Source organism: Eumetopias jubatus, unplaced genomic scaffold, assembly GCF_037043125.1.
Source record: "Eumetopias jubatus isolate StellerSeaLion01/CBP00866 unplaced genomic scaffold, mEumJub1_p1.0 scaffold_17, whole genome shotgun sequence".
In the NCBI taxonomy this organism is placed as follows: Eukaryota; Metazoa; Chordata; class Mammalia; order Carnivora; family Otariidae; genus Eumetopias; species Eumetopias jubatus.
The window spans coordinates 58,227,596-58,250,016 of record NW_028274823.1 but is presented as its reverse complement, the minus strand read 5'-3'; the positions used below and the strand labels follow the sequence as shown (position 1 = coordinate 58,250,016).

The following is a 22,421-nucleotide window of genomic DNA, read 5'->3' as shown; positions in this document are numbered from 1 at the left end:
CACTCTGATCTGTAGGCCTTGGAACACTCTGTTCTGGAATGCGATCACCTGCGTTTCTTTTTTGGGCTTATGGGCATCTGAAGCAAGATGATTTCTCAGATTCACTCCTCCAACAGGTACACTGGGCCAGTGGTCCCGACACTCATGGAAGATAAAGTGGTGGGCAGTCAAACTCCCTTGCATCCTTCAAGGCTCGGCTCCAATGGGCCTTCTCTGACTTCCCAGGAGGAAGTAATTCCACCTCTTGTCTCAGAATAGCCTTATCAGTTGTCTGTTTTACCACTTCCTACCTGTCTGTCCCCAAACTTTGGAGAGTCCCGGCTGGGTCAGCTCTTACCCACAGTTTTTGGTACGTGTGTGTGTGTGGGGGGGTGTTCTTGATTAGAAATCCCACTCTCTGCCCTGGCTGGGTTGAATAGCTGGGCTGCCAAGCCTCCCAGCTCAGCTCTTTTATAGCCTGGAATGTGCTGTGTGTGTGTGTGTGTGTGTGTGTGTGTGTGTGTGTGTGTGTGTGTAGGAGTCTTCGAATTCAAGCTTCCCTAACTGTAGGAGGGGAAGCAAAACAGACTGGTGTACCCACCTTGCTTCCTAGAGGTTTGTTTTCCAAAGGCCATGTTTTCCACCCCTGGACCTAGCTGGTGGGCCCTCCAGCCTTCCAGAGGTTTTTCCCCACTTCTGCCCAAAAAGCTCAAAGGGGATGGAGAGCACCCTTCATAGAGAAGTCATAATAAAGAAGACACGAAGAAGGAGTAAAGCATGCTCACGGGCAGGAAGCCCTGATAAAGATGTCAATCCTCCCCAAAGGGATCTATAGATGCAGAGTGATCCTGTCGAACCTCAGTGGGGTTTTTCTTGGAATTTGATTAGGTGACTCTAAAATGTGTAGGGAAGAATCTAGGTCTAAGGATATCTAGCCACTTTGAAAGAAGACAGGAAGGGACTTGGCCTTCCAGATGCCCAGATGTGTTATAAAGCTGTAGTTGCTATGATGGGGAGGTTTGTTTGGGGATAGCCAGACTGACTGAGGGAACGGATCAGGAGCCACAAACAGACCTAAGCATATGTGGGACCTTAATGTGTGACAGTGGGGTCATGCCAGATCAACGGGAGCAGAACTGGGTAGTCAACGGTGCTTACTATATTATAAGCGAAAGCGGGCTGTGTCAGAGATTGTCACGGACCAAGGTCTGCAATTAACCAGGTTCTCTGCCCTTGATGTCTATATTTTGTTAAAACAAAGAAGTCCTATCCAGAGTCAAGGCAGAGTTGACAGCAAAGTATCAGTGACAAAAGCCAGAAACTGGCTCCTTTGCCGGCAGCTGCTGCTTTCCCAACGGGCTGGCTTTGATTTGGGGTTGGGAGGAACCCCATTCCGGAAGCACAGGCTGCCTGTGGCGGGGCTGGGGCCAGGGTGGCGGCACTGGGCTCCAGGACCCGAGAGTGTGGAACTGCCCCGTGGTCTTGGAGCTGGGTCTGGCACTCTTCTGGAGGAGAGAGAACGGACCCTCTATCAGTCTGGGTTGGGGGCACTGCCCAGGGCCTTCTGGATCTGGCCTGACCTGCTTTCCTTGGGGGTAAGAGGCAGGGGACAACACGAAGTGAGCTTTCTTGGGGCAACTGGGAGAAGAGACTGTTTTCTGCCGAATGAGGTCAGTGAAGATGAATCGAACCCTTGCTAGCTAGTGGCTGGATGATTAGGGCCCATGATTTCTAAATAAGGGTGGTCGCTGTGACTTTAGAAAGGAGCATTGTGGAGAGCGGTGAGGGACAGCATCCAATGGGGGACACTCTAGAGCTGTGCTGTCCAACACGGTGGCCCCCTGGCTACCCGTGGTCACGTTTAAATTAATCACAGTGAAATAAAATAAAAAATGTAGTTCCTTGGGCACACAAGTCACATTTCAAGAGCTGGCTAGCCGCATGTGGCAAGTAGCTACCAGACTGGACGTTAGTGTCATCATAGGACCTGCTCTGGGCAGCACTGCTCTGCTCGTGGTACCTTTGTATTTTGCCAGGACATTTGCACCCAGTTCTCTCCAGGTCGTCTCGAAAGGCCTGTCTGGAAGCCTCAGCGGCAGGTCAGACAGACAGGCTTCAGTGGGGAATCCTGACTGCCTCCCCTACGTTTTGTGTCACTTGGTTTGGCTGAGGGTCTGGCCAGGAACGTGAGACTGGTCCTTTCCTGGGCGTGTGAGGGGGTGCGAAGGTTAAGGGAGGTGATACAGGTCTAGCATTTGCGGTCCCCTGTGCGGCATCATCACTCTGTAAATGGCAGCAGGCTTTATTATTTTACAGGTGACAAATGAGGCCCAAAGAGGAGACGGGACATGGCCGGGAGCACTGAGCTGATAACGGAGGCCCAGAATGCCAGCCCGCATCTCTTGTCTCTCCTCTGCTGTTCCCTCTGCGCAGGAGACAAGCTGGTACGAGCATGCTGAGGAGGAGCTGGCTGTCGCCCAGGCACAGGCAGGATTGGCCTGGGGCAGAAGGGCTGACGGACGTGAGGTCCAGAGGCAGGGGCCCTGCCAACCCCATCTTACTTAGAATCTCTCTAGGGCCTTAGAGTTTAGCTACTCCCTACATCCTTTCAAAGCTAGAAACTCAGGAAAGTGCTTTGTTGGGGCCCAACAGAGAACTCTGGAGCCTCGAGTGCCTTATGAAATAGTTCCAGAATGAAGCAGTTCTTGGGACCTTCCAGGAAACACTGACATCTCCAGGAAGCCCACACTGATTTCCTCACATAGCCTTTCTCCCCCTCACTTTTGTTCGAATCCCCAGCTCTCCAGCACCTCTCCAGAACTGCAGCTTGCTTCCCACAGACCAGGAAATCGTCACCTTTTTTGTGCCAGAAACATTTCAGCTAGAGGTTAGCAAAAGTAAAGATAGGACTTTTTTCTCCATCCCCAGTTCAAAGACCCGCTGAATTCCATCCATCGGACTGTCGAGGTCATTTCCAGCCTCTCTGACCCCTATCTTACCCCTATCTAGTCTTGTGACTCCTGTGACCTCCAGGCCTGGAACATAATAGATACCTAGTAAGTGCCTTTTAGGGTGAAAATGGGTCTCACAGGTCCGCTGTGAGACTTGCCCCAGTTGGGGATGAGCCAGCAGGCGGGTGACCAGATGCTTCCCGAAGGAGGAGACACAGGTGCCGGAAAGCCTCCCAGGGCCTCCTGCTTCCAGCATCTGTGTGAAGCTGGGCCTCTCCCTGCAGAGGAAGAAGCTGGTTCCAAGCTGCAGGGCTCCGCAGGATCCTTCAGGCCAGTTTATGCTGGGCCACAGAGTTCCCGAGCAGCCTGTGGAAGACACCACAGGGCTTGCAAAGCCTGGGGCTTTGGGCCTGGTCTGGGGACTGCCAGCGGTATCCCCTGTTTGGTCCCAGATGGGCATGGCTGTGTGCCCCCCCCGCCCCCCACCACCAGCCCTGTCTAGCTGAAGTTGCACGACAAATGGGCCATTTGCTTCTGGCTGGGGCTGGAGTGGTCGCCCGCAGCCTTGTGGAAAGGCTATAATTAGCCGAGAGTTCTGGACGGGATTGCATGCTCGCCCTGACAGTTAATTTTATACTCAAATGTGAACATAAACTGATGTCATCAGAGATGTAAATATCATCGGAAATCTCGATGTTCCTAGGAAGGGTACGGCTGCCTCTCCCCATGCCCGTGGCCCCTTGAGCACTTGAGTGAGGAGCCCAAGCAGCCTGTGTTTTGTGGGAGCCCCCTCGGGGCTTGTCTGGCGGGACCAGGGAAGTGGGTGTGTGATGGCTCAGTTTACACAGTGCGGGGGGAGTCGGGATGCTTGGGTTTGTGTTCGCCACTGGAGTTTTTCCTATGGCTTTAGTGGTCTGGGAATGTTGCAAGGCTGACCAGCAAGGAAAAGGCAATGCCAAAGCACCAGGAGGGAGAGCACATCAAAGGAAGTGTCGTTTCCTGCCGGCAAGGCCATCCTGGAGTGGGTCTGAGGCTCTAGGGAGCTTGTAAAAATAGAAGGAGCCACTTTATGCCTTTATGGAGAGGGCTGGGGTCAGTTCTACTCTGGTGTTTTGGAGATGGTTTCCAAAGCAGGCTACCTTAGCCCAGAAGCATGGTCTCAGGCAGGCATGAGCGAGTGGCACAGGGTGGGAGCCCAGAGAAGATGTCAGGGCCCTGGGCCCTCCTGTCCAGAAGACCTTTTTTTTTCTTTAAAACAGGAAACACAAAATTCTCAGAAGTATAAGGAATCAATTCTGAAAATATTAAGTTTTATTGGGTCAGTGACTGCGTAAGAATGACATTTTTCATCCAGACAGAGGATAAAACCCCACCTCTGTCACCTGCACCTACACTGTGTCCTTGCTTATTTAATTCAGTCCCTGCCTGGGCCCTCAAGGCTTCCGTCCATCTGTCTGTCTGTCTGTCCGTGTGGGGTCTTTTTTAACCATGATCTTCAGCCCTGGGGTGGAGGGATCTCTGCGCTCAGCGTCTGGTTCAGGGTTAGGGTTGAGCAAGCGACTCCTTAAAAGTCCAGTAATTCAGAAGAGGGAGATGGGGCTTTTTTTTTTTTTTTTTTTTTTACAGCTGCTTGCTCTTGTTCTAGATGACCCACAGGGCTTAGGCCGGCCTTGAACAATGATCTCACCTTGTTCTGGGTTTTGGAGCATGAACTGACCAGATAGCCTCTGGCTGATCTTGCTCTGTCAAAGGCAGATTTTACTTCCTGGGATCATCATTGTCCTGTAGAAAGTTTCGTGTGTGTGTGTGTGTGTGTGTGTGTGTGTGTTCTGCCTTACAAATTTAAACATTCACCCAACTTGGTACTTTTGATGACATCATTTCACGCACGGTTTTCCTGATATGGTCAACTTGTCCCAGGGAGACAGATTCCTGGCCATTCTCTTTTATACAATGTTTCTAAGTAAGCTCATTCTGTTTGACTTTTGGCATCCTGGCCACTTGTCAAAACTTTGGAGAAAGCAGGCACTTCCCTGCTTTCCCTAAACTACAGTTTACTCCTCCAGGGCGTTCTTAGTACTCTTCAGAAGGAAGTCAAGGGGATCTATTTTGAGGGCACATTAGAGCCAATTTAAGGCCAGTGAGGAACTGGAGAGGTGGCCCCCTCAGTTTTCTAGCTGTTGACTCTAGGGTATCTCACCAACATCCTGTCGGTGTCACTCCTCACTTCCTTTCCTTGGACCTTAGCTGGCTGTGCCACGGCTCTGGTTACTGTCCCACGCCACCTTCTCCAGCATATCTGGCAATGTGTCCTTGCTCTCAGGAAGGTGTGGCCCGGAAACTCAGAATCCTTGGACAAGCAGGGGACGGGGTACACAGCGTCAGACTCAAGCCCAAGGGAAGTCCGGCACGCATCCATTCAATACACATTGATTGTAAGCACCAACTGTACTTCCTAAATGTCAGGAACTGTCGTGGTGCTGGGGATGCCCCAAACAGTTGGAAAATCCCTCCTGACGTGGAGCTTAGAGTCTCTTGGGGAAGACAAACAATTACAAAGTAAAAGAAGAAAGCTGCTCGTTAAATACTGGTCAGGGCAGAGGAGAAAAAATGAAATGGGAAATGGGATCAGGAGTTTGAGGGGGAAGGATTTTCTACTTTTAAATAAGATGGCCCCAGAAAGGCCTCACAAGGCAGGTGACAACTGAGCAAAAGACAAGAGGGAGATGAATGGGTGAGCCATGTGGATGTCAGGAAGAAGAGTATTCTAGGCAGTGGGAACAGCCTGTGCAAAGGCCCTGGGGTGGCTCCCTGAGTGTGTTCCACCAGCAGTAAGGAGCCCAGTGCTGCGAAAGCCGAGGGAGGGAGGGAAGGAAGTGAGAGGTGAGCTCAGACAGGTTGTGTGGACCTGTCATCTGTGGTTAGGGTTGTGGCTTTCATTCTTGGTGCACAGAGAACCAGCCTGCTCTGATTTGGGTTTGCCTGGTCACTCTGATGTGGAGAATGGGCCGAAGGGGGCCAGTCAGGACACTACAGTGGGATCCCAGGGCGGCAGTGTAGCCCCAGACTCGTCTGAGGCTTGGGAGTGGTGGCAGCTGGTAAAACTCCCTGAAAATTTAGCACGAGACTTTGAGGCTGAGGGACAAGCGGGGCCCTCCAAGGGCTTTGTGACCTGGTTTTTCCTGACAGAGTGGGACTCAGTCATCTTTCCACTGCTGGGAAAGTTGATTTAACAAGGAATTTGACTTAAAAATCCCCTCAAAATTCCTCCTACCCTAACCTTCCTCCTTCCCGATGGTCCTCCTGCCTGTATATTCCACGTTCAGGGTGCTGCGTTTAGCAGCTCTGAAATGTCCCTGGGTGACCCGCCTGTGGAGGAGGTATCACAGGGCCCCCAGCTCAGCGGTACTTTCCTCTAAAGAGGGTCGGGGCCAGTTTGCTCGGGCTGCCCTAACAAAGTGCCACAGCCCGTGTAGCTTCAACCACAGAAATTTATTTCCTCACAGCCCTGGAGGCTGGGAGGCCAAGATCAAGGTCCGGCAGGGTTGGTTTCTCCCGAGGCCTCTCTCCTTGGGGTGCAGATGGCCTCCTTCTGCCTGTGTCCTCACGTGCTCTCCCCTCTGTGTGTGTCTGGGGCCTAATCTCTTCTTCTTATAAAGACACCAGTCCCTATTGGATTAAGGCCCCCCCCATATGACCTCATTTTTAACTTCGTTACTGGTTTGAAGGCTCTATCTCCAAATATAGTCACATTCTGAGGTACTAAGTGGGGGAGGTTAGGAGTGCAGCGTCTGAACTTTGGGGGAGCACAGTTCAGCCCATAGCAGCTTCCCTCATGTACGGTCATCTGGGGTAAGCCCCCCAGCGACAGGCATCGTAGCCCCGAGATGAACTCTTTGTAGGATCATCAAGTGACTGCCAGTCTTTCTTCTCTCTCACCCCCTGCTTTCTTGCTGCAGCTGATCGGAGCCTTGGTCCTGTCAGTGGGGATCTACGCAGAGGTGGAACGACAGAAATATAAGACCCTTGAAAGCGCCTTTCTGGCCCCGGCCATCATCCTTATCCTTCTGGGGGTCATCATGTTCATTGTCTCCTTCATTGGCGTGCTGGCTTCCCTCCGTGACAACCTGTGCCTTCTCCAAGCGGTGAGTGGGCCCCATGTACCCCTCAGCTGGTGGGCGGGGGGAGCGGTCCTTGGAGCCCCCCGGAGAGCTGAGGAGACCGCCTCGGGGCCCTTGGGCAGCCCGTTTTTTTTTTCAGTCCTTGCCTCAAACGAGACTTTCTAGAGGGTTTCCTGGATCAGCCTACCTGTTCACCTTGGCCCAAGAGAGACCAAGCCACTTCCACTTTTGCATGTCAAGGCTGATTTGAATCCCATTCTTCTTATTTAAACCCTGCGTTGGTCTGGCCTCTCAATTGCGAGTGGGAGAAACCACACTGAAATGAGAGCAAGTAAACCCCAAAAACGTTGGTGGTGAGTCATTGGCTCACATCATCAGCAAACCCACACTGGGACCAGGGGTGTAGATGGTGCCCTTGGGCTCTCTCTCTTTTGCCGCCTCCCAGGCCTCACGCTGTCTTTGCAATAGTCACCAGCAGCCTCAGGCTAATGGTCTTTACAGCTCCGGATTTGGGGAATCTTTCCTGGTAACCTCGGGCCCAAGTCCCAGGACTCCGATGGGCCTGCTTGGGCCAAGTGCCTGCCCTGGGGTCAACCCCACCCGGCCCCCTTTCTGTGAAGTAACGAATGGCTCCCCAAAGCTGGGGGGGGGGACTGGGTTGGCAGATTCACTCTGCGCCCACATGTGTGTTTGACCTCACGTCACCCCTCACGTGGGAAGCTCCTAAAAGCCCTTACAAGCAGGGTATTGGTGCTGGCTGAGGCTGGAAGTTGCTGGCATCAGTTTGGACAAGGGCTGCCCTGTGATAAGGGGCAGGGGTGGGGGTATATATCCTTCAAGCCTCAGACATCACGTCACCCACTCTGGGAGGTCTGGGAAGCGCTTCTGAGGGGCTCTGCGGGCAGAGCTGGAGATGCTACCCTAGCCTGCCCATCAGGCCAGGCCTGCCTCTGGGTCAGCTGCAGTGGGGACCAGCTGTCCTCGTGGTGGGGCTGTGATGGGAGGGAGTGTTTTTCCACCCAGACGCTGCTGAGTTCTCCTGAGACAAACCTCAATAGCAATCTGGCTTCGACAGCTGAGTCACCCTTCCTGACCACTGACTGGCTCCAGAGATGGGTTTTCCCGGGGAATATCTGTCCACATCCTGTGTCCTCACGGGAAGAAGGAGCAAAAGGCCCAGGGGCCAATAAGAGCTCTAGCAGACTTGACCTCGGAGCAAATGGCGCTTCGCTTGCCCCTCTAGGTGAATCTCTGAATTTTGTTTTTCAGTTTATGTACATCCTTGGGATTTGCCTCATAATTGAGCTCATCGGTGGCGTGGTGGCCTTGATCTTCCGGAACCAGGTGGGCCTCTGGTGCAGGTGTCAGCCACATGTGTATGCTGAGCACCCACCGTGTGTGCCTTGGGCTATAAACTAGGGGTGTGCGGAGAGCAGGGTAGATAATTCCTGTGGAATGTCCATTCTGCTGGGGAGATGGGCACTGAACAAGTAGACCAGAGTACAAGAACACAGAACAGGTGGCAGGTGAGTGCCTGGGGTGGATGAGGGAATGATGAAAGAATGAAAAGGAACCTACCAGGTGAGGAGCAGGGGAAACGGAGGTCCAGGCAGAGGGAACCACTGAGGCAGAAAGGAGCTTGGCAGCTCTGTGGGCCAGCATGCAGGCCACTGGGCTGAAGCGGGTGAGTGATGGGGAGGGACGGAAGGCAAAGTTGGAAGGGCCACCAGGGCAGATCTCATAGGTTCTCGTAGGCCATGGTTTGGGTGCTCAGAATTTTTTCTAAAAGTAGTAGGAAGCCTTTGGAGAGTTTTGCAGGAAAGTGATGTGATCTGATTTACAGTTTACTTGCTGTTGAGTGGAGAATGGACAGTAGGGAGGCGGGAGGCTGTGGAGGGGCCAGTTGGAGGCTGTCGTCTAGGAAGGAGGGGATGACGGCTTGGCCCTGGAAGAGTTGGCAGAATCAGGGCCCCTTTGAGCTGGCGAGGTTCTCAGAGCTTTTGGTCTCCAATCCTTCTATTGCAGGCTGCGTGCGCCTCATACTGGCTGTGTGACCTTGGGTAGCCTCTCAGATCCTCAGGTTCCCAGGGGATTATTATTCCTAGCTCACTGGGTTTTGGGTGAGGATTTGATGAGAGAATGCATGTGAGGGACCCGGCGTGGTTATGGCCCCCGGTGGACCCTTGTTACCTATCAGCTCCTCTGTCCCGAAGCCTGGAGGAGAGAAATGACTTGTCCAAGACCCCACAATAACCTAGTGGCTGTGTGGGGTTGACTTCCAACCCAAGGCTCTGTCATTTCTCCCATAATCGCATTCCTTTGCCTTCATCCCAGCTTTGGTGTTGGAGGTGGGACTTGGGGAGCAGGGTGAGTTTGAGTAAGTTCTCTTCGGTCTGTCCACTCCCCTGCCGCCACCCCGCCCCACCCAGACAGCTCGGTTCCTGGCGCTCTCGGGCATTGCTGCTGAGCAGGTGCTTGAGGGCTGTGGCCCCATTTTCTCTCTTGTCAGAGGTTGAGCCCAGGGCAGCCGTCGCTATCCCAGACACAGGGGGATACAGAGCCCTCCAGTGACCTGGTGTTTGACTCCCGCCAAACTCCTCGTGGGTGCAGCTGGATCCCGGCCCCGGGGAGGGGGCAGCAGGGGAGCCCCTTGAACATAGGCTTGTCTACACCCCTGGAATCCAGGGGTCTTCTTCCCATTTTAGGAACTGCAGGAGAGGGGTAGGGAGACTCCCATCAAATCAATGGAGTCAGTGAGGCACAGAGAGTTTAGGAAGCCCTTCCCACAGCACACAGCAAGACAGAGGCAGCTCTTCGGTTTCAGTTCTTTTTTCCTCCCCGCCCCCCAGCTTTATGGAGGTGTAATTGACAAGTAAAATTGCAACATATTTACATGCACATGTACAATGTGATGATTCGATTCACATATACATTGTGAAATGATTACCACAATCAAGTTAAATAACACATCCATCACCTCACACAGGAACTCTGCTTTTAGTGAGAATGCTCCAGATCTATTCTCAGCAAATTTCAAGTATACAACACAGTGTTATTAGCTAGAGTCACAATGCCATACAGTAGATCCTCAGAACTTATTCACTGTATAACTGAGAGTTTGTACCCTTGGCCAACATCTTATTTCCTATCCCTAGCCCCTGGTAGCCACCACTCTACTCTCTGATTTCTATGGGTTTGACTTCCTTTTTCTTTTTTAGGTTCCACATACAAGGGATACCCTGCAGTATTTGTCTTTGTCTGGCTTATTTCACTCAGCGTAATGCCCTCAAGGTCCATCCTTGTTGTCACAAATGGCAGGATTTCCTTCTTTGTTTATGGCTAAATAGTATTCCATTGTGTGTGTATGCAATGGATATATATACAATACAATATAAAAATAAAAATATATAAATATGTTAAATAAATAAGCATATTTCCTTATCCATTCATCTGTCAATAGACACTTAGGTTGTTCCCATATCTTGGCTATGGTGAGTAATGCAACAGCATATCCTTTGGATATATTCCCACAAGCGGGATTACTGGTTCATATGGTATAGTTCTATTTTGAAATTTTGGAGGAACTTTCATAGTGTTTTCCGTACTGGTTATACTAATTTATATCCCCACCAACCGTGTACAAAGGTTTCCTTTTCTCCCCACTAATATTTGTTATCTCTTGTCTTTTTGGCAATAGCCAATTCAAATAAGGCATTAGGTGATATCTCATTGCGGTTTTGATTTGCATCTCCCTGATGATGAGTGATGTTGAGCATCTTTTCATATAACTGTTGGCCATCTGGATGTCTCCTTTGGAAAAATATCTATTTAGTTCTTCTGCCCATTTTTAATCAGATCATTTGTTGTTGTCATTCAGTTATAAGGTTTCCTTATACATTTTGGATATTAACTTCTTAAAAGATATATGGCTTACAAATATTTTCTCTCATTCTGTAGGTTGCCTTTTCATTTTTTTGTTTCTTTCCTTTGCTGTGCAGAATTTTTTTAGTGTGATGTGGTCCCATTTGTTTATTTTTGCCTTTGTTAACTGTGCTTTTGGTGTCAGATCCAAAAAATCATTGCCATGACCAATGTCTGGGATTTCTCCCCCTATGCTTTCTTTTAAGAGTTTTACAATTTCAGGTCTTATCTTTAAGTCTTCTATCCATTTTGAGTTGATTTTTGTGTATGATGTAAGATAATGGTCCAATTTATTCTTTTGCATGTGGATATCCAGTTTTCCTAGCACCATTTAAGAAACTATCCTTTTCCCATTGTGTATTTTTGGCATTTTTATAGAAAATTAGTGGGTATGACTGGGTTTATTTCTAGGCTCTCTATCCTATTCTAGTGATGTATATGTGTGGGTTTTTTGGGTCAGTACCATACTACTTTGATAACTGTAGCTTTATAATATAGTTTGAAATCAGAAAGTATGATTCCTCCAGCTTTGCTTTTTGTGCACAGGATTGCTTTAGCTTTTTGGGGTCATATTGTGGTTCTACACCAATTTTAAGAGTTTTTTTCTATTTCAGTGAAAAAATGCTGTTGGAATTTTGATAGGTATTGCATTAAATCTGTAGATCACTTTGGGTAGTATGAATAGTTCAGTAATATTAAGTCTTCCAGTCCGTGAACAAGGGATATCTTTCCCTTTATTTGTGTTGTCTTCAATTTCTTTCATCAGTGTTTTGTGATTTTCAGTATATAGATCTTTCACTTCTTTGGTTAAACTTATCCCTAAATAATTTATTCTATTTGATGCTATTGTAAATGGGTTTGTTAATTTATTTTTTGGATAGTTCATTGTTAGTGTATAGAAATGCAACTGATTTTTGTAGGGTGATTTTTGTATTCTACAACTTTATTGAATTTGTGTATTGGTTTTAACAGATTTTTGCTGGAATCTTTAAGATTTCTTTTTTTTTTTTTTTTTTTTTTTTTTAAGTAGGGTCCATGCCCAGCATGGAGCCTGACATGGGGCTTGAATTCATGACCCTGAGATCAAGACCTGAGCTGAGATCAAGAGTCAGACGCTCAACCGACTGAACCACCCAGGCGCCCCTGGGGTCTTTAAGATTTCTGTATATAAGATCGTGTCGTGTACAAACAGAAAATTTTACTTCCTTTCTGGTTTGGATGACTTTTTTTTCTTTTTCTTGCCTAAGTTCCTTGCTCTGGCTTAGGACTTCCAGGACTAGCTGAATAGAAGTAGTGAGAGTAGACGCTTTTCTCTTCCTGATCTTAAAGGAAAGGCTTTCACTTTTTCACCACTGAGTATGTCAATTGCAGGTTTATTATGTATGGCCTTTGTTATGTTGAGGTGCATTCTTTCTATACCTAATTTGTTGAGCATTTTTGTCAGAAAAGGGTATCGTATTTTGTCAAATGCTTTTTCTGCATCTATTGAAATGATCATATGATTTGTATCCTTCATTGTTATTGTGGTGTATCACACTGATTGATTTGCAGCTGTTGAACCATCCTTGCATCCCAGGGATAAATCCCACTCGATCACGGCTATGATCCTTTTAATGTGTTGTTGAATTTGGTTTGCTGATATTTTGTTGAGGATTTTTACAGCTATGTTCATCAGAGATATTAGCCTCTAATTTTCTTTTCCTGTAGTGTCTTCGTTTGGCTTTGGTATCAGAGGAATGCTGGCCTCGTAATGATTTTGGAAGCGTTTCCTCCTCTTCGATATCTTGGAAGAATTTGAGAAAGATTAGTATTAATTATTCCTTAAGTATTTGGTAGAATTCACCAGTAAAGCCATCTGGTCCTAGAGTTTTACTAGTTTACTAGTTCCTGACCTGTTATTGGTCTGTTCAGATTTTCTATTTCATCATGACTCAGCCTTGGTAGGTTTTGTGTTTCTAGGAATTTATCCATTTCTTTTTGGTTACCCAGTTTGGTGGTGGATAATTGTTCATCGTAGTCTCTTATGATCCTTTGTATTTCTGTGGTATTGGTTATGACGTCTCCTTTTTCATATCTGCTTTTATTTATTGGAATTGTCTGTTTTTTTCCTAGTCTAGCTAGAGGTTGTTAATTTTATTTATCTTTAAAAAAATCTCTTAATTTTATAGATATTTTCTATTGTCTTTCTAGTTTCTATTTCATTTATTTCTGCTCAGATCTTTGTTATTCCCTTCCCTCTACTAACTTTGGACTTAGTTCGCTCTTCTCTTTCTGCTTTCTTGATGTGTAAAGTGAGATTTTTCATTCAAGGTCTTTCTCTTTTTTTCTTAAGGTAGATGTTTACTGCTATAAACTTCCTTCTGAGAACTAAGCTTTTTGCTTTTGCTTTTGCTGCATCCCCGAAGTTTGGTATGTTGTGTTTCCATTTTTGTTTGTCTCAAAATATTCTTTTATTTCCCTTTTTCTTTGCCCCATTGTTGTCTTTTCAATCTAGTGTCACTACTTGCTCCTCCCTTTTCCCCTTTTCTGTCTTTCAGACCATCCTCTCTGAGCTGGAAGATCAAGGTATTGGTTCATGTCTCCGCAGCCTGAGGGGAGAGAAGTGTCTATTCCATTTGTCCATGGGGATGCGTTTCTGTGCAGTCACTGGGCTCCCAGCCAGCCTGTGGCTTTCCAGAGGTTCTGGATTAGTGCTTTCCTAGCTAGAGCTCAGGTCCAGGTTGTGGTCAGCAGCATCGATTGTTTTAGTTAACAATCCCCTAAATGAGCAGCAGTTCTGGTTTCCAGCATGCTATCTCAAAGGCAGGCTGGTTTATCATTTTCCAGTCCCCCATAGGTCAGTAGCGGCCATGACACCAATTGCTCCTTCATCCAGCCGGAGGGCTGAGCTCTCTGGTCCTCACAGCTAAGGATGCCATGGGCTGAGGTCAGGGCTAAGAGCTTCTCATTATCTCATTATCCCCAAAGCCTGAGGATTGGATGGGGAGTCCCCTTACGGGGTCCTGTCAGGGGAGGATCTCTGTGTGCAGCCCAGGAAGGACCCTCACTATCAGGGCTCTTGGCTCTTCTGAGGCTCATCATGAGCCATGTGCTCATATGCCTGTGATATATAATTCAAAATAAATGAAAAATGAGATATAAAACTATAAATGCAGTAAGATCTCTACCATGAAAAAAACAGGCCTGGAAAAACCTGGAAAAAAATAGAAATATTCTCATATTAACTCTTATTTCCTCTGAGAGGTAGGGCTAGGGTGATTCTTATTTTCTTCTTGATATTTTTTCCCTGGCTCCCAAATTTTCTTTTTCTTATAATCATGGGGGAAAATACCATATACAGAAAAATAATGTCCCTTCTAACTCTAATGTAAAATACCAGACTGGCCAGTGCTGAGGATGGCTGTTGACGGCAGCAGGAAGGGGCAGCGTAGGGTGGAGAGAAAAGGTGGGGAGCAATGAAGGTCAGCTGCCAGGAGGAGGTGAGTCCCCAGTTCCACTTTCTCCTCACCAAGAGGAGAAGAAACATTTCTCTGAGCCCTACTATAACAAGTCTGGCTCCACAGGCTACCTGTAAATCTAAGAATCCACTCGTGGTGCCAGATGAGAACAAATTAGGCTAATGACCTCACACGTGGTTCTCGGGAAGGGGCACAGGCCATGGCCACCGCTGGCAGCAAGAAATCAACAAAACACCCAGGTATAAAGACAAGACTCTCCATCCCTGACCCTGGGCAGGGTTTCCACTATCGGGCATGACCTGATGGTCAGACTCAAGTGGCTTCTCTGTTGTACAGAGTCTAGCAGCTGCACACTGGGAAGCTGGGCACAGAGTTCCAAGGGCCTGGGCATCAGAAATGCAGTGTCCTGACCCCAGCCCGTGCGAGAAGAACCTGAGTGACCTCCACAACTGTCTGGGTCTCACCTTGACCTACCAGTATTCCAGCTTGTTCTGGGGCCTCTCTTGAGGGTGCAGGGGTGTTGGAAGAGGGCAACAACTGCCCATGTGTCGCCAGTCAGGCGGAGCTGAGCGGGAGACCCAGAGGGTGCCAGGTGGTAGCTGGTATGTCTGTACCCCCAGCCCAGGCCTCCTGGCCTCTACCTTCCCTCCACTGCCAAGGAAGGGGTGAAGAGTGGCCTCTTTCCTGGCCTTGATCAGAGGATGCTGGGGTCATACCCAACACTAGGCCATGGCACGGTGGACAGCATCTGACCTGTTTGCTTTATCATGGCACCGGCACTAGCTGGTTCAGGACACGCCCTTGAAGCCAGGGGTAGGGAGAAAGGAGATGACACCGTGGCTTGCTTGATGGAGCATGTGGACACACATATATCCTGCCCACCCGGAGCAAAGTAGAGGAGGTTCTGCACTGAGACCTGGCCAGACTCTCCCAGCTGCTGTGCCGCACTGTGGACAACGTGTGGGAGTGAGAACTGGAGGCCCAAGTCCCTGCGAAGCTGAAGCAGGACCTCCTCTCCCCCTCCCCCACCCCCACCCTGGATTAAACCTGTGACTTCCAGCAGGGTTGGTGGAAGGATCTGGCAAATGTTCCAAAGAACCTTGTAGCCCTCTCTCCTCCTTTCTTCTTGCTCCCTGGGTTCTCTTCAGGCTTTGGTTGTTCGACTGAGCCTGTCTCAGTACTGGAGGCAAGAGGACGCGTCCCCACAGTCTGGGGCACTAAGGGAAGCCCAGAGATGCGGGCTAGGCTCACGTGCAAGGGAAGAAAGGACGTTCTAGGCTGAGCAGCCCCTCCACATTGTGACAACCGGGCTGGTATTGGTGTCAGCAGGGCCTCTGCAGCCTTGGGTCTCAGGGAGAGAGCCACGGAAGCGCCATCCCTGGAGGCCAGGAGGGAGGCTCCCGTGGCCGCCCTTCCACTCCTCCCTCCTCCCCCTGCTCCTCAGCCTCTGGGCCTGGGGGCGGGGCTGCCACATGCCCCACCCCCTTGATTCCTCATTCACTTAAAAACACCAAGCCCCTCTGCTGGAAGCTGTGCCGCAGAGGCTTTGGAAAGCTTTAAAATTAGATTTAAAAGAAAGAACTAGAAAGGACGGTTCTTTGCAGCTTGCCTCTGGTGGTTTAAACAATAGGCTCTGAAAATCCTGTGGCCTTTGATGTTTGCTTATGCTTTGCTTAGTTTAGCCAGGCCATGTGGCCCCTGTGAAGCCATGCCAGCCTGGCGAGGAAAGGTGGTTTTCTCACCCTAGTTGGAGCTGGCCCTGCTGCTGTGAGCTGGTTTCGAGCAGGGCGGGGGTGGCACCGGGGGTTTGGTCCCCAAGGGGCAGAGGATCCCTGCTGTGCCCCACAAGGCACATCCTCCTAGTGGCTCCCCCAGTCCTGTAGAACGTAGCTGAACATAGCTGAGCACCTTGCAGTTAAATTCATGAGCTGGGCAGCTTGCTTGTCTCACTGGAGTTTCTCATCCATCCCCAGCCCCATCATGGCACAAGGACCCCCTAAGTATCCTCATATCTCTGGTATATACACGCGCACACATGCGCACACACACGTAGGAGGGCACAAGAGCAAGCCTGATCCAAAGAGGTCCCTGAGGGAGCTGGGGCAGCTGCTGTCCATGGAGCCTGGGGCCATCTGTTCCTCCTGCCCATTCGGAGGGGCCTCCAGTGGGGCCTCCCTTCCCTGTAGGGACCCAGCTCAGCTTACCAGATGGGAGGACTGATTTTTGCAGAGGCCTTTTTGGAGTCAGCATGTTTGGAAAGTACCCAGAGACTGAGTTGGTTTGGGGAGAAAGGTCAGAGCCACTTACTGAAGAGGGAGGGAGAGCCTTTCCCCACCAGGCCACTGGGCATCCCCTCTGCCGACCTTGCCCAGGGCCTCTTGCTCTCATCTGCTGGCCCCCCATCTCCAGCCCTGCGGGAGTCCTGGCATCTTTCTGCCAGCAACCAGTGGAGTGACCTTGGTCAGATTACCTCTCCAGGCTGCAGGGTGTTTGTGAGGGGTCCGAGGCTAGGGGCTGGCTCTTGCTTGGGAGGCCGCTTCCACCTCAGGAGGCCTTTTGGACAAGACTTGAGGCTTCGGTTTCCCTTGGGATTAGCCATTTTTCACTGATGATGTGATGGGTATGAAGCAGTCCTGTAGGGTATGTGTCTCCAGGAAAAGAAGAGAAAGATCTATAACAGTACCATGGCCTACCATGTGACTGGCCCCTTGCTAAGCACATTTGTAGCTTTACTCTATCTAAACTCAAATCTCTCCAAGGCAGAGGTTATGTTCCCCGTTTGGCAGGTAAGGAAGTGGAGGCTTGGTGGCTAAATGAGCTGTCTGAGGCCCAGGTGGCTACCGGAACTGTTCTTGACCACGAGCCTTGGCGGCCCCTCTCAGCCTTGTCTCTGACCCTCAGAGCTGGTAGTTATCTCAAAGATAGGCCTGCAGGTTTGATTCACAAGTGGGAAACCGAGGCTCAGAGAGGGGAGGTAGCTGTGGTGTGGCCTGCAGTGGCAGGACCAGGCCTGGAACCCAGGGCCCTGTTTTCCCAGTGGCACCCACAGGCGCCTCCCCCAGGGATCGTCTGGCTCCAGAGCCAAGAATGCCCCCTTTGTGCCAGCTCAATCTCTGGTGATTTGCGGGCCTCCCAGCGCTGAAAGCCCTGATTGTCGCTAGGAGCGTGGGGTTGGGCAGCCCACACTCCCGCCCCCACCCCTTCCCGCTGTGGGGCCTTTTGTGCTCCTGGATTTCAGCACAACAGCCGGGCTGTTGATCCAGAAGGCCCAGCGTGACCGGGAGAGGGCGATGTGCCAGCGCTACTCCCGGCGGGGGTCGACCAGCCCGAGCCAGGAGGTGGGCCCTGTCTTTCAGCCCAGAGCCCTGCAGCGATGAAGAGTGGCCCACTGGGGAAGTCAGGAGACCTGATTTCCAGTCCTGGCCAGGCCCCTAACCAGCCTGCTCTGTGCCCCAGGAGAGCCAGGCCCCCTGTCTGGGCCTCAGTTTCCTTATCCATAACACAAGAGCTTGGATAGCAGACAAGAGTGGAGAGGAGGCCTGGAGGACAAAGACTCGGCTCAGGCCTGTCTTTGGGCAGTGGGAAGGGCACCAGGCTGGGACCCGGGCCAGCCAAGTCCCAGCCTGGCGTGGCTGCTTCCCCAGACAGGGTCCCATCTCTTGGTGCCTGGGCTCTCTGATCTGTATAGGAAAGGGGGTGAATCATTCCTGCTCAGACGTGGCAAAGGGACCCAGGTATCAGATGGGCACCGGGATGCACAGAGGTGTGGGCAGGGAGGTGGTGCAGCCTGGGTGGGGGCTACTTGGGCTTGTGGGCTTTCTGTTCCAGTCCCGAGTTCTGGGAGCTCTTGGATTGGACTTTGAGGGGGTGGGGGGTTGTCTGTTTCTTTTGTAATGTCTCCATCTAAATAGACCATCGACTTTCTGAATGACAACATTCGAAGAGGAATCGAGAACTACTATGACGATCTGGACTTCAAAAACATCATGGACTTTGTTCAGAAGGAGGTGAGCCGGGTGCTCTAGGTCAGAGATGCGCCTGCCATGCCCTTTGCCCCTGGCTCAGGACCTCGCTCCAGAGGGCAAGGGTGGGGGCGAGGGAGCAGTGGCTTATCCATTCCCAAAGCTGGTGCTGGGCAAGTTGCGAGGCAGTGGCGGGGCCGTGGATGGGCACCAAGGGTGGGGGCCTGACCTTCTCAACCACATGCCTGGCCCAGAATGTCCTTACTCTCCCTCTCTTTAATTACACAGATAGCCCCCCATCAAAAAAATTTTTTTTTAGAATAAGATCTGCTATAGCTACAAGCCTCCTTGCAGGGTTCCAGGGGACCCTTCTCCAATGGGCAAAGGTCCTCCTTCCCTGAGGTGGGAGAGACAGACCTCCTAGCTGCCCAGTTCAGAGACCTTTCTGCCGAGTCCCTTCAGGGACGGGGAGCTCACTCCTGGCAAATCAGGGACAGCCCTGAGGTAGAGAGCACTCTTCCCCAATTCCACTTCCCCCTGCATTGGGGAACAGAACAGGACTTCTCCTTTTCCTCTGTAACACTTCTTTGTTGTTGTTGTTGTTTTAAGATTTTATTTATTTATCTGACAGAGAGACACAGCAAGAGAGGGAACACAAGCAGGGGGAGAAGCAGAGGGAGAGGGAGAAGCAGGCTTCCGGTGGAGCAGGGAGCCCGATGCGGGGCTCGATCCCAGGACCCTGGGATCATGACCTGAGCCGAAGGCAGACGCTCAACGACTGAGCCACCCAGGCGCCCCTGTAACACTTCTTTGAATGCAATGATCATCTTCTGGGGATACTGCCCCTTCCCCCCAAGGTCCACCCACGTCTGCTGGTGTTATAATAACAGCTGTGGCAGGCCAGCACTGCCCTTGGTGGCTTCTGTACATCAGTCTCACTTAGTTCTGAGGCTCAGGTTCTCATCGGCAGCAGGGGGTTGTGGGGGGCCCCTTCCTCTCGACTGTGGCGACCACTGCCACCATGTTCTCCTCGGCGAGAATCAGCCCTGGCAGCTTCCTGGGACATGGTCTAGGGGGCTTCAGCGGGCCTGGTTGCCGGGGCTAGCCCTCAGCGAGAACCAGATCTCCCCACGCCCACGGCCACCCGTGGTGGCCACTCCCTTGGCTCAGGCCTTCACTGTAGTCACAACAGGTGCAGCCTCCGGGAGGCCCCTTTCTGCCAGGGGCGTGTCGGCCAGCTCTGGCCATCGGGTGAAGCGTAATGTTTTTATTGGAACCAGCGTTCCCCTGGCTTCGGGATTTCATTTCTCCCAGGCTGAGTGCTTCATGCACGGCCTGACTTTGTAATCCTCAGCTCAGCTGTGCAATGCCAGCATTGCTCTTCCTGCTTGGCACATGAGGATCTGAGGCCCAGAGAGGCTGGTCAACTTGCCCAAAGTCACACAGCTAGGAATGGTAGTATGAGGATTTGAACTCTAGTCTCTTGGACTCTTGAACTCAAAGCAAATGCCCTTTGAGCAGCACCCTGGGGAGGCACTGCCAGGTCCTGAGAGCTGACAGCCGGAAGCCCTCTGTGGGGACTCTGGAAGGGTGTCTGCTTTGTGCTTGTGCTGGGACCTCTGACCCTGTCACTCCCCTAGTTAACCTTCCAGTGACTCGCCATCACTCCGAATATGATCCCAGCCCCCTACTTATTCTGGCTAACGCGGCTTTGCGTGGGGTGGCCTAGGCCGGCCTCTCCACCTGGCCCTCGCATCATCCTCGCCCTGCTCCAGACACACGGGCCTCCGTACCTGCGACCCGCCTACACCTCACTCATCCTGCGCGGGGCCTATGCTCTGTTGACTGGCTTTTTCCTGCTTTTCATGTTTCAGATGAAATGTCATCTCTTCAGAGGGGCCTCTCCTGACCTCCCAACGTACAGCCGCCCCCTCCAACCCCCTTCTCCTCTTTTCCCACGCCCCTGGCACACAACGCTACCCCACTGACCTTTCCACGTAGTGGTGACTCCCTGTCTCCCCAGCGGAGCCTGTCCCTGTCGCCCGCGGCTGTGTGGCTTTGGCTCACCCTTGTCGCTCTGGTGCGAGCCACCACACCTATCACACGTCAGCCCCTCAGGGGAATCACTGCTTCCCTGGGCGCCCACACCAGTGCAGGGGGAGATGCGGGGAGCAGCTAAGCTAAGGGGAAAATGAGGCCGCCTTGCCACCCCTGCGGTCCTGAGCCTGTGGCAGGATGTGAGGTGTGTGTGCCCCTGTGCTGAGGGCTGACAGGCAGAGCTGGGTGACTGTGGCTTAGGGGCCACTAGGCTGTGGGGGTGGCCCATAGAATCCTAGTCTCTGGGACCTTCAAGGGTCGAGCAGCTGCCCTGGGATGTGAAGATGGGGGTGTCAAGGAACGACTTTCCCTCCAGTGTCTAGCCTCCCCCCACCACGGTAACCCTCCGAGAGGCTGCCCAGCCTTGGCTTGCACGCCTCTCCAGTGATGGGGTGCTCCCTACCTCCCAGGCAACTGGCTGATAACCACAGCCTCCGGTGCCCCCCTCCCAGGTGACCCGATCAGAAACCGCCGGGTCTCTCGGCGGGGCCCCTTCCTGGTGGGCGCCTGGGGCCTCGGCGGTGATGGCAGCCCCCTTCCCTGCTTGTTTTCCTCTCAGTTCAAGTGCTGTGGCGGGGAAGACTACCGGGATTGGAGCAAAAACCAGTACCACGACTGCAGCGCCCCCGGACCGCTGGCCTGTGGGGTGCCCTACACCTGCTGCGTCAGAAACACGGTACCCACCCCGACCCGGCACCCGCCTCCCGTCTTTCAGGAATGGGGGGCAGGCAGGAGGTGGTGGTCATTGCCAAGGCGTCCCGGGTCTCCAGGGCCACTGGAAGGGGTACGTCTGGGGGTGGGGGCGGGGCAGGTCGTCCTGCCAGTAGCGGTCCTTACCAGCTATCCAACACTTGCCATGTGCGGGCCTGTTCGAGGCTCTCTAGTTGCGGTAACTCATTTAGCTCTTTCCACAGCACCGTGGGGTCGGTCCTGTTACTTTACCCACTGCACAGATGAAGAAGTTGGGGCACCAAGCATTAGGTGCCTGCCTTGCCCAGGCAAGGGTTTTTGAAGGGCAAAAACCTTTGCCCAGGCAAAGGTTTTTGAATTTGAAGGGTTGGTGGGGCTGGAATGAAATGCCACCATCATGGGAACTGTGCTCTGGACTCCTACACGGAGGCGCGGAGAGGGGTCCAGGCCAGGGGGGCCTCGTGGGGCGGCCGGCTCTGCAGCCTTCGCTGGGCGGCACCTGGGAATGGGTGTGGTGATATAAATGCCAGCCACGGCCTCCCCCTGGCAGGACCCCCACTCAGTGCTGTCACCTCCATGGCCACTTGGGAAGCTGTCCTCTGGAGTCACCACTTACAAATAAGGGGCTTCGTCAGTCCTCTGTGTTTGACTAATGTGTCCAAAAACTGCCTGGTTTCTGGATTGGAATGAGGTGGCGCGCTTTGCAATTACTCATACCCTGAATAGTCATGGAAAATTTCTTTTCGAACATCTCTGCCATTCTGCGCCCACTCCTGGATTCTGTAAACCAAGCAGTTGTCGATGGGGGTGGGGGCCTCTCCCGTAAGTCAGGGAGCCGGTGCCAAGTGCACCAGCCTTAAAAAAGCCTGGGCCAGGAGGGAAGGTTTGTTTGGAAATTTTAGCTGCCATCTTAGGGTAGCTTTCTGGGAAGGGGGAGTGCTGGGGAAGAGCCCAGCGTTTTCAGAGAAGCCCGTGGGGGGCGATCCTGAACTTCATCACCCAAGGCAGTGGCACCTGAGTGTCCAAGCCAAGCTGTCCAGGTCAAGCCCTATGTGTATTCATTCACTCAGCAGATATTTGTTGAGGGCCTACTATGTGCCAGATGTGATTTTAGTTTCTAGGGGTACAGAAAACACACAGAGAACTCTCTGCATAGAACTGACATTCTAGTCAGGAAGACTGACAAGATAAAAAGTGACAGATAGTATGCTCGAAGGCAGTAAATGCTCAGGAGAAAAAGCA

General features: G+C 51.6%; 1 protein-coding gene across 1 annotated transcript in view; it reads left to right on the top strand.

The window, feature by feature from the left end:
• TSPAN15 (tetraspanin 15) overlaps window positions 1-22,421 on the top strand; it is a 49,732-nt gene that overhangs the window by 20,204 nt on the left and 7,107 nt on the right. Inside the window, exons 2-5 of the mRNA XM_028109725.2 lie at window positions 6,890-7,075; window positions 8,321-8,395; window positions 18,342-18,437; window positions 21,049-21,165. Of these exons, the coding sequence (XP_027965526.1) occupies window positions 6,890-7,075; window positions 8,321-8,395; window positions 18,342-18,437; window positions 21,049-21,165 (474 nt within the window). The remainder of the gene's footprint in view (window positions 1-6,889; window positions 7,076-8,320; window positions 8,396-18,341; window positions 18,438-21,048; window positions 21,166-22,421) is intronic.